This window comes from Bos indicus x Bos taurus, chromosome 24, assembly GCF_003369695.1.
Source record: "Bos indicus x Bos taurus breed Angus x Brahman F1 hybrid chromosome 24, Bos_hybrid_MaternalHap_v2.0, whole genome shotgun sequence".
NCBI classification, from domain to species: Eukaryota; Metazoa; Chordata; class Mammalia; order Artiodactyla; family Bovidae; genus Bos; species Bos indicus x Bos taurus.
Window position 1 is genome coordinate 33,094,278 of NC_040099.1, and position 12,231 is coordinate 33,106,508.

General features: G+C 44.1%; 1 protein-coding gene across 1 annotated transcript in view; it reads right to left on the reverse strand.

The window, feature by feature from the left end:
• LAMA3 (laminin subunit alpha 3) overlaps positions 1-12,231 on the reverse strand; it is a 250,109-nt gene that overhangs the window by 212,533 nt on the left and 25,345 nt on the right. Inside the window, exon 2 of the mRNA XM_027525882.1 lies at positions 11,844-11,996. Coding sequence (XP_027381683.1) covers positions 11,844-11,996 — 153 coding nt within the window. The remainder of the gene's footprint in view (positions 1-11,843; positions 11,997-12,231) is intronic.

Genomic DNA, 12,231 nt, shown 5'->3' on the forward strand with positions numbered 1-12,231 from the left:
CATTTCCAGCCACAGCAGGGAGCCTCCGCCACACACAGAGGAGACCCTGCCAGGATGGCAGGACCCCAGCCTGTCTGGGTTCTGTGCCTCAGTCTCTTTCCCACCCTGACCATCACCATGGGACCAAAGGCTGGCACAGCAGCCTAGACCCTTCCCAAGAAGCCAAGTGGCTCTCCTCTGGTCAATTCCCAGTTCTACTTAATTCCATACCAGTACCTTGGCATGCCATCTTCCCTATGTCTTCTTAACTGCATGGCCAACCCTCAAATAGGATTAACCTTTTCTGGAAAGCACTGAGGGTTTTGGTTCTGTTTATTTTTCTCTTGGCAGCAGGAGCCATGACCCTTGGAGTTCTCGAGCAATGAACCTCATCATGTATTTTCCATCCAGCTCTTTGAGAGACAAATTCAATGTGGGTTGATAGACAGCTGGAGGGTGTGGGGGGCTAGCCCTCTAGTGCCTCCTCCTGGACCGTAGGCCTCATCTTCTCATGGGAGGCCAAACCCTGGTATCACCCTTCCTGACAAGAAAAACCACTCTGACTACTCTGCAGTGGCTGTAACCCTGACATATAAGCACATGCCAGAGTCACAATAGTGAGTGACTCAGGGTGACCTGGTAAGCATCACCAATGAAGTCACAGTGACCTCTGTTCAGCACTTGATCATATTAACTTGTATTGGTATCGAGTTTGGGAGAAAATTCCAGTAGGAAAGTGTTGCTCTTTTCTAGTACACTTTCTGTTCCTGCTTCTGATTCTTGGTTTATGTTGTCTGACTATAGCCTACTGAATGTTTGGGGTGGAAACATATTTTACTCATTTTCTGTTATGTCTGTTTTACTTGTGGTGCTGGTTAAATGCGAACTAGCAAATGTAAATGTTAGGGATATTTAAAAAATACAGCAGAGCTGTTCATGGTTAGAGCAAGACATATAACAAACGGGGTAATATAAAAAGAACACTCTCGAAATTTTTCTTTCCATTTTCATCACATTTTGGGGACGAAGGACCTTCCAGGACTTTTTAAGTCCGTGGATAAAAAGAATAATATTATATGCTCCTTGACCTTAAGGACTCTTGAGAGTCCCTTGGAGAGCAAGGAGATCAAACCAGTCAATCCTAAAGGAAATCAACCCTGAATATTCATTGGAAGGACTGATGCTGAAGCTGAAGCACCAATACCCTGGCCACTTAATGTAAACCTGACTCATTGGAAAAGACCCTGCTAAGCTAAGTTGCTTCAGTCGTGTCCGATTCTGTGTGACCCCATAGATGGCAGCCCACGAGGCTCCCCCGTCCCTGGGATTCTCCAGGCAAGAACGCTGGAGTGGGCTGCCATTTCCTTCTCCAATGCATGAAAGTGAAAAGTGAAAGTGAAGTCGCTCAGTCGTGTCCGACTCTTCGTGACCCTATGGACTGTGGCCCACCAGGCTCCTCCATCCATGGGATTTTCCGGGCAAGAGTGCTGGAGTGGGGTGCCATTGCCTTCTCTGGGAAAAGACCCTGATGCTGGGAAAAATTGAGGGCAGGAGGAAAAGGGAGCAGTTGAGGATGAGATGGTTGGATGGCGTCATTGACTCAATGGACATGAGTTTGAGCAAACTCTGGGAGACAGTGAAGGACAAGGAAGCCTGGTGTGCTGCAGTCCATGGGGTCAAAAAGAGTCGGACACAACTTAGCAACTGAACAACGACAACTTTAAGGAGCTCACGGTGTAATGGGCCTACATGACACAGCATATACAGCAAGTGCCAGGGGAGGTTTCCAGCAGGGGATACCTGAGTTACCTGGGAAAGGAGGTAGCCAGAGCAGGTGTGGAGCAAAGGTATTCCTAAGCACCATGAACAGCACCCAAACAAGGTCACAAAGCTGGAAATGTCACAGAGGGTTTGAAAGTGAAAGTGTTAGTCAGTCATGTCCAACCCCGTAGACTGTAGCCTTCCAGGCTTCTCAGTCCATGGGATTCTGCAGGCAAGAGTACTGGAGTGGGTTGCCATGCTCTCCTCCATGGGATCTTCCCAACCCAGGGATCAAACCAAAGTCTCTTACATCTCCTGCATTGGCAGGAGGGTTCTTTACCTGCTGAGCCATCAGGGAAGCCCCATGGAGTGTTCAGGGAATTACAAATAGGTCCCTGCTGATGTGGCATGGAGTCTGCGGAAAAAAGCGGCATCTAGAAAAGAGACTAGTGAAAAGGCAGAAGCTAAACTGGGCGGGGGGGTGGGGGGACTTATACACCATCCCAAGAAACTTGGACTTTATTCTGAAAGTAGCGGAGAGCCATGAAAGGAATGTAAACAGGGAGAATGACATGTTTAAATCTTTGTTTTGCTCAGGAAGCAATGAGAAAGATTGATGGGTTGATGGGTAGATGCCTGGAAAACCACCAACCTCAATCATTTATACTGTTCCTATTGCTAGTTATCACATCTTTCTGCGCCATGAATGCCTGCAGGACAAGGGGAGAGAACCGAAAGCAGAGGCAGGGAGATGGTTTAGAAGACATCACAGGAAAGAGCTGTCAGAGGCCAATACGAGGGTTGCGGCAGTGCAGTATCAATGGAGAGAAGGAATGAGACTGCAGGATATGAAGAAGCAAGACGCACATTTTGTCCGACATCTTAGCAAGGTGGCGGTGGTCACAGTTCCTCTCCTGGCTTTGCTATGCCACCCAAGGATGACAAGAAGAAGAAAGATGTCGGAAAGTCAGCCAAGAAAGACAAACATCCTGTGAACAAATCTGGGGGCAAGGCCAAAAAGAAGAAGTAGTCCAAAGGCGAAGTTCGGGACAAACTCAATAACCTAGTCTTGTTTGACAAAGCAACATCTGACAAACTCTGGAAAGAAGTTCCCAACTATAAGCTTATAACTCCAGTTGTCATCTCTGCGAGACCAAAGGTCTGTGGTTCCCTGGCCAGGGTAGCCCCTCAGGATCTCCACAGTAAAGGACTTATGAAACTGGTTTCAAAGCACAGAGCTCAAGTAGTTTACACCAGAAACACCAAGGGTGAGGGTAAATATGCATGAATGGGTCCCACCAGCTGCACATTTTGAAAAGTAAAACTTCAGGAAGCAAGAGATAATAATTAAGTGGTAAGAAGGGGTGGGAGGAGAAGTGCAGGAACATAGAAGAGACTCAGCGAGCAGCATGCTGGTAAACTGGCTCCTGGAAAGAAGCCCTGGTGTGTAACATTGGCCAATGTCTCTGGTGTAAATGCTCCCACCCAGGGCTGATGTCAGAGCTGGGAAGAGATACACGGTGTCAGCTTTCACCATCTCGAGGAGCCCCTGCAGGGCACAGAAGAGACAGCTTTGCCTTTAGAATGCTTGCTTCCTTCTAGAGCAACAGCTGGGCTACATTTCCTGCGACCTCACTAGTTAGTCTGAGTCTTTGAACCATTGTTTGGAGTGGAGTGACCTGGCCAGGATAAGTTATGCTTCAACTCTTACATGAATGAGAAATAAATCAGCATTGTGTTTAGCCACTAGAGTCAGGATCTGTTTCAATCTTAAGTAATCTTAGGAAATCATCTTAATCCATGGAGTCAATGTTGATTCAGTTTTATGGCTTGAGGAAATAGATAGATGGTGGAAAAATACATCAACTGAGAAAAAGATATTGCCAACAGGCAACATGGCCAGAGAATAAGCAGTTTTTAGTTGAGAAACTATTTCTCAGACATTATTTTCTATAACAGTGTTTAAAGTTCTTAGAATCTATCAACTAATGTACATTACCAATGTTTGGGACAGTGATTCAGAGAACTAAGCAAAACTGACATCTCAGAATTCTACTCTTGCTGTGGATCTACTCAGCTTCCTTGAGTTTTTCACACATAAAAAGAAAATGCCAGATTGTCAGATTCTCCCTAGTGTGTAAGTTGCTTAAAAAGCACTTCAAAGGCAAATTGCCACTTTAGGTTATTTCAGTAGCATAAAGGATAAAATTACATCCTCAGTAGCCCCAGAGGATTTTATTGGTCCTTGTTTTTCTCTCACTAACAAATGATTGGCCTTCAAGGGTTGAGTCTCATGATTATATGTTCATTAACAGAATATTTATTAATTACAAATTTGCTCTAAGATCTGTATCTTCTAATTATGTTATTGCTCTAAAATACTTAAATGGTGTGGCAAAGAGAACCAATTATCCTAAGTGGAACCAATGATCTAATTAACATCAGGGCCAAGGCTAGTCCACTCTCCCCAGAGATTTGATCTCACCGCAATATGCTTTCACTGACACCAGCGAAATCCAGGCCAACCCTGAATCATCCTTGGCTCATTCTACATTCATTCAACAAATATTTATTGAGCATATACTATGGGCTGAACACTATGCAAGATGTTGGGAGCAGAACATTTGTAGTGAACACAGAAAGACATCATCCTCAGCTTCCTGAAGCTTATAGGCTAGAGGGTTCCTAAGAAATATAGAACATTGGGTCAAATCCAAGAGCCATGTACTTTCTGGATTGAACTGTATTCACCCAGGGACCCAACTGAGTCAGACTCTTCATGACTCTTAGTGACCCAAGCATCCCAAGAACCAATTTAATCTCCAAAACCCACGTGCTTATTAGGAAGCATCAAAAACTAGCCCAGGCCTTCCTCCCGTCTGAGTCAGAACTGACAAAGGTTACAAAGAATGTTTTGGATTCATCCACCAAAGTTTAATAAAAGTTGAAGAGGACGGGAGCGAGGGGCGAGCTCCTAGAAGGTACCTGCAAACTAAATTCATTCTCAGATACATCTGCATCCATGCTAAGTTCCTAAGAAAATAGGTAGACTAATGGGAAATTTCCCTGTGACCTATATTTTCTTCTTTAAAACTTATAATGCTGTTTCCTTGGTTACTCTTAAGCTGAGAGCTTTAGAAACATTTTTTCTGGATTTCCTACTTTGTTGTTATTCAGTCATTCTGTCTGACTCTTTGTGACCACATGGACTGCAGCTCACCAGGCTTCCTTGTCCTTCACTTTCAGAGTATGCTCAAACTCATGTCCATTGAGTCAGCCATCCAACCATCTCATCCTCTTATCTCCCTCTTCTCTTCCTGCCTACAATATTTCCCAGCATCAGGGTCTTTTTCAGTGAGTCAGCTCTTTGTATCAGGTGGCCAAAGTGTTGGAGCTTCAGCTTCAGCATCAGTTCTTCCAGTGAATATTCAGGGTTGACTTCCTTTAGGATGACTGGTATGATCTCCTTGCTGCCCAAAGGGCTCTTAAGAGTCTTCTCCAACACCACAGTTGCTGCTGCTGCTGCTGAGTCACTTCAGTCGTGTCCGACTCTGTGTGACCCCATAGACGGCAGCCCACCAGGCTCCCCCGTCCCTGGGATTCTCCAGGCAAGAACACTGGAGTGGGTTGCCATTTCCTTCTCCAATGCATGAAAGTGAGAAGTGAAAGTGAAGTTGCTCAGTCGTGTCCGACTCTTAGCGACCCCATTGACTGCAGCCCACCAGGCTCCTTCATCCATGGGATTTTCCGGGCAAGAGTACTGGAGTGGGGTGCCATTGCCTTCTCCGAACACCACAGTTGGGAAGCATCAATTCTTCAGTGCTTTGCCTTCTTTATGGTCCAACTCTCACATCTATACATGACTATTGGAAAAGCCATAGCATTGATTAAATGGACCTTTGTCAGCAAATTGATGTCTCTACTTTTTAATGTGTTGTCAAGGTTTGTCATAGATTTTTCTTCCAAGGAGCAAGCATCTTTTAATTTCATGGCTGCAGTCTATATTTTACATAATTTGTTCATAGTGTTTGCTTATGCAGACACCCAGGAGGGTTTCCAAGCCTCCGTCTAGGCCTCTTTCTTCCCTGTCTTAGTTTGAAAGTGTTAGTCACTCAGTCATGTTCAACTCTTTGTGACCCCATGGACTGTAGCCAGGCTACAGGCTCCTCTGTCCATGGAATTTTCCAGGCAAGAGTACTGGAGTGGGTTCGATCCTTTCTAAAACCAACTCAGAGACAAAGACTTGGACACAGGTAGCTTATTTGGGAGTTGATCTCAAGAAGCATAAATTGGGAGACAAAGGGACACAGAGGAGGGAGAAGAGCCAGTGACTAAAGTGTTAATAGGCAGATTCCACCAAGGCCAACTGGGGCTCCATCCTGTTGCAGACACTCTGAAGAACTGTGTCCTCAGAAAGCTCCTCGGCACTGTCCCAAGAAGTGGCAGAGAAATGAGGGGATTTTCCACCAGCTCCTGTATCTTCCGGATTGAGGGTTGCCCCTCAGGGCATTAAATCCTGTACTTCCTAGCTGCTCTGAACACAGGCTCAGAAACTCCCAGGGCTTGGGAAGAGCCCTCGGGCAGGAAGCAGGGAGTCAGGGGGAGGCCCTGGAGATGGTACACATGTGAACGGGCACAGGAGCCATCCTCCATGCTGCCCGCTCAGAGGGAGCTGGGGGGCTGAGGGCAGGGCTGCCCTCACAGCCTTCGCCTCTAACAAGGCCCAAGGACTGTCTCAGCCACTGTCCTGCTCCAGCCAGCCCCCTGTCCCCAGCAACCCAGCAGAATGGGGCACAATGGCATCGCTTCCCTTCATCATACCTCCAGCCTCTGAGGCGAACAGGCATTCCTTTCGAGGTTATTGGGTTGGGGGGTGGGAGAAGGATGTTTGCTTTGTCTTTATTTCTACTGTGTGTGTGTGTGTGTGTGTGTGTGTTAGTCGCTCAGTTGTGTCTGACTCTATGCGACCCTGTAGACTGTAGCCCACCAGGCTCCTCTGTCCATGGGATTCTCCAGGCAAGAGTATTAGAGTGGGTAGCCATGCCCTCCTCCAGGGGATCTTTCTGACCCAGGGATCAAACCCAGGTCTCCTGCTTTTCTGGCAGACTCTTTACCATCTGAACCACCATAGAAGCCCTTATTTTTACTACTAATAGGTTAAAAACAGTACTCCTAGGGATGTGACAAGTTGCATAAAACCCTGAAGGATAGGATGGGGGGAGAGGTTGGGAGGCGGGGGGTCAGGATGGGGGACACATGTAAACCCATGGCTGATTCATGTGAATGTATGGCAAAAACCACTACAGTATTGTAAAGTAATTAGCCTCCAATTAAAATAAATAGATTCAGTTCAGTTCAGTCACTCAGTCGTGTCTGACTCTTTGCCACCCCATGAATCGCAGCACGCCAGGCCTCCCTGTCCATCACCAACTCCCGGAGTTCACTCAAACTCATCGAGTCAGTGATGCCATCCAGCCATCTCATCCTCTGTCATTCCCTTCTCCTCCTGCCCCCAATCCCTCCCAGCATCAGAGTCTTTTCCAATGAGTCAACTCTTCGCATGAGGTGGCCAAAGTATTGGAGTTTCAGCTTTAGCATCATTCCTTCCAAAAAAACACCCAGGGCTGATCTCCTTTAGAATGGACTGGTTGGATCTCCTTGCAGTCCAAGGGACTCTCAAGAGTCTTCTCCCACACCACAATTCAAAATAAATAGATTAATTTACCAAAAAAAAGCCTTACAATTCTTCTCGAGGGGCTTTTCCTATTGTTCCCTGGAGCCTGTGGGCGGGGCCTGCTCTCCTGGGGAGCCTGTCCTGGCCCCACACTGCTTCCCGCCTCCTTCCCACCTGAGAGCCAGCCCCTCCCAAGCTCCTGGCCACCTTGACTTTGAGGGGAGCCCTGCCACACCCATGTTTTTCCCTAAACCTCACCCTGGAGGAGGAAAAGCAGAGGTGGATACAGGGAGTCTGGCAGAGTAAGATTCATTCTGATTCTGAAGGAAATCAAGGAGCACAGCTCAAGCCCATGGCTACACCTGCGATTCTCACAGGGGCCAGAGGTCATGTTCCACCAGGAGTCCAGAAAGAAACAAGTGTCCTTATATTCCAAATATATCCTTTTTAAAAACTGGACATCATAATTTGCTTCGAATGTCAAAATGAACTCATTATACTTGGCCAGACAATATGAAAGTTTCCAGTAAGTTATCCTGTTCTTACTCTATAGCCCAAAACTGATGAATTCTATATAATCTAATGAACTTGAACAGCCCCAGAAAATGCCACTACCTCCAGTGAATTGCAGAAATTTCTACATTTGACACTTTGTAAGGAAGGAAATTGCCCTTCAAGATCAAGCCTTGAAGGCAATGTTTTTACTTGTCAAACTGTGTTGGCAAAAAAAAACAGTGAAAATCACCAAGCAGTCCAAAAGGCGACATGACAACGTAAACTGTCAGTACAGCACAGCAAAATCAAATTCAAGTCCTCAGTGGCTGGAAAAAAAGTGGTTTGGTAATAACAAGTTCATGGCCTGTATTTTATTTCCCAACCAGGCATCAAGATTTGCACTTCCTTCAGTCAGAAAGAGAAAGACCAACACCATAGGATATCACTTACAACCAAGGGAGAGGGGGTGGGGAGGAATAGATTCAGAGTTTCGGATTAGCAGATGCAAACAAGTGTATATAGGATGGGGCTTCCTTGGTGGCTCCGTAGTAGAGTCCCCCTGCCAGTGCACAGGGTTGATCCTTGGTGCGGGAAGACCCCACATGCCGTGAGACCACTAAGCCCGTGCGCCACAACTCCTGAACCTGTGCTCCAGAGCCCAGGAGCAGACCACGGAAGCCCCCGCGCTCTAGAGCCTGTGCTCCGCAACAAGAGAAGCCACAGCAATGAGAAGCCCGTGGACCACAACTAGAGAGCAGCCCCTGCTCACTGCAGCTGGAGAAAAGCCCTCACAGCAATGAAGACCCGGCACAGACAAAAACAATTAAATAATTTTAAAAAAATCTTTTTTAAAAAAGTATATATAGGATGGATAAACAACAAGGTCCTACCGTATAGCAAAGGGAACTACGTTTAATATCCTGTGATAAAGCATAATGGGAAAGAATATTTTTAAAAGAATGTATATATGTATAGTTGAATCACTTTGCTATATAGCAGTAATTAAGATAATATTGTAAATCAACTATACTTCAATTTAAAAATAAATTTTAAAAAATTTTAAAAATCAAGATTTGCATTTCCTAAATCTAAAACTCATAGGTCACGATTCAGTTATGAAATCTAACCTCTCAGTGACACTTTCATGGTTAATTTCAGCAAAAAGGAGAAAATACAGATCCTATGGACAGGGTATAAGATGTGAACCCTACGAGATAAAACATGCTTACTATGTGTTGCTCCAACACAAGAGGGAAGAAACATGCTCAGTCTGACATGATGTATATTGCTTCTCCTGTCTCTAGACTTTTCTAGAGTATTTTCTTCAGGGTCATCACAATACTTTCCAGAGGAGCAAAAGTTAGGAGTCAGTCTATTTTAATAAAGTGTTTATTGACATTGACTTTATTTTATTCAGTGAAAACTTACTTAAAAACCACTGGCCTGAAGAGGTTTTAAAATGAAGCAGTCAACTCATTCAATCCTCACAGCAATCCTACGAAGTGAGCACTAGTATCATTTCACTGTATAAATGCGAAAACTGAAGCAGAGAGCAGTGAAGCTTGTTGATCAGGGTTATCCAGTAAGTAAGCAGCATACCAGAGCATGAATTAGGGTGGGTTGACCCCAGGACCCCCACTCTCAGCCACCTACAGAGCCGCCTCCCAGCCAGGAAGGAGGTGGGTGGGCATCATCTGCATGAAGATGTTGGCCACGACTCATGTCTGTCAGCAACCTGAAAATTACTAAATTATCTCAATGTTGGTGTTTTATTAATTCATCTGTCTTAATTAGGGATTTTTCAATACATCAAAAGGGTACTTTTAAAAGGTAGGTTTAAAAAAAGCCTTTAGGGGAAAGAGCAAATCCACAAGGCACTGGTATGTTCAGTAAACATCATTTAATGGGTTAAAATTCCCAACTAACTACAGAAATCCTCAGTTTAAAAAGTGGTATGATAGGCAAATCTTAGTCATTACATGCAAAATCTCTACTGAATTAGTGCTAGAAGGATAAGACTAAATCATGGTTGAAAGTGGGGTTATAGAGTCTTTCAAACCATGCCAGATCTTCCTGAATTATCTCTGATGCAAATTGATGATGGAAAATATTCTCAGGAGAGGCCTGATTTAACAAAACTTTCAGGCAAAAGAAGTGGAGAACCCTTCTATCATGAAACTGAATATAATACACTCATTGGAAGAAATCTCAGTAACATTCAATTTCTAGTCTGTGGGATGCAGTTCCTTTTTAAGTCTTTATTGAATTTGTTACCATATTGCTTCTGCTTTATGATTTGGTTTTTTGGTTTTCTGGCATCAAGGTATGTGACAGCTTGGCTCCCGGATCGCCAGGGATCAAACCTGCACTCCCTGCATTGGAAGGTGAATTCTATTCGTGCTTAACACTGCAAACTCAATGGCTTAAAACACCACCATTTATTATCTTGCAGTTCTTTACATCAGGGATCTGGGCATGGTGGGGCCAGGTTTTCTGCTCAGGGTCAAGGCTCCCATCAAGGTATCCATTAAATGCCTAAAAAGATTTACTTAAAGTTTGCACATGTTGTTAGCAGAATCTAGATCCTTATGGTTGCAGGACAGGTTCCCGCTTTTCTTGCTGGTTGTTGGCTGGGACCTCTCTCCATTTCTAGAACCCACTCTTAGATCTCTGCCACGTGGCCATCACCACAGGAAGCTTTCCCCTTCGAGATCAGCAGGAAAACTTCTCATGTTTCAAACCTCTTTCTTGGGATAGGGCCCAGTCCTTTTTAAGAGCTCCCCTAATTAGAAGAGGTCCCCAGGATAGTCTTCCTTTTGAGCAACTGACTTGGGATATTAAATGCATTTGCAAAATCCCTTCATCTCTTGTCATATGATACCACCTTATCATGGAAGTGACATCCATCATATTTATAGAGCTGTGCACACTCAAAGAAGAGGGGCATGAAGCATCCTAGGACCATCTTAGCCTCTCATAGGAGGACAGCTCTTAATCAGATTCCTCATGGACCAGACGGCCAAACAAGATAAAAAACTATGGTAGACACTGCTCACAGAGTCGCGATTTCCAGTAAAGAGAATGCTATAAAGATATCTTTGCCATACCCATGTTCATAGCATTATTCACAATAAAGGTGAAAGCATAAAGCATAAAGGAGAAAGCAACCCAAGTGGCCACTGGTGGATGAATAACCAAAATGTGATATCCATACAATGGAATATTATTCAGCCTTTAAAAGAAAAGAAATTTTGATACATGCTGCAACACAGATGAACCCTGAAGACATCCTGCTAAGCAAAATACACCAATCACAAAAGGACAAATAAGGTGTGATTCCACTTATATGAGGTACCAAGGGCAGTCAGACTCACAGAGACAGAAAGCAGAATGGACAGTGTTTAATGAGTACAGAGTACCAGTTTTCCAAAATAAAAAAGTGTTAAATATTGATTTCCCAACACTGTGAACCTATTTAACACTACTGAACTGTACACTTAGAAATGGCTAAGATGCTAAATTTTACACTATGTATACTTTACCACAGTCAAAAATAATAATAAAAAATACCTTTGTCAATGATACCACTTACAATTATTATTTTAGCTCATTTAATAGACAGGTATGGGTGTTTGCACTGTGACAGGCATTGTGCTGTGTGTTGAGGGATGCAAATATTAAAGTAAAGGGCTTCATAGTATTAGTAAACTGAAACTGAAGCTTGTTTTTAAAATAATCATTATTTCAGAAATAATCCCAGGAATATTTGTATACAGGGATAGATATATGGCTGATTCACCTTGCTATACAGCAGAAACTAACACCACATTGTAAATCAACTATATGCCAATAAAAATTAATTTAAAAAAAGCAATAACCACAGAAACAATGATTCAAGCTGATTTTCCCCATTCCAGAGGAAAGCACAACTCACTTGCCCCAGGTCCAGGGTGACGTTGACTTTGTTGTACTGCATGCCTGACGAAAGGGGAGGGCTTTGCCACCAACGCTCCGATCCATCAATTGCATTGGTGACAGGGTGTGCTTTCCTGGGGTCCTCAGAATTGCAGTAGTCACAGAACTGCCCCTAGGGAAAAAAAAAGTTCTTTTTTAATTTTTAAGTGATTTCTTATCAATTTAGTCAAACAGGTAATCAAAACAAAGAGGCTTAATACAGCTTAGACATGTCAACTGTTGACGTTCATCATCATATTTCCAGAAGACAGTAGTAAGGCTTTCTCTTTTCCATTTCCTCTTAAACCGTATCACCTGCTTAGACCTCTGTTTATCGTGTTTCTAGGACACACATTATATTTATCTTC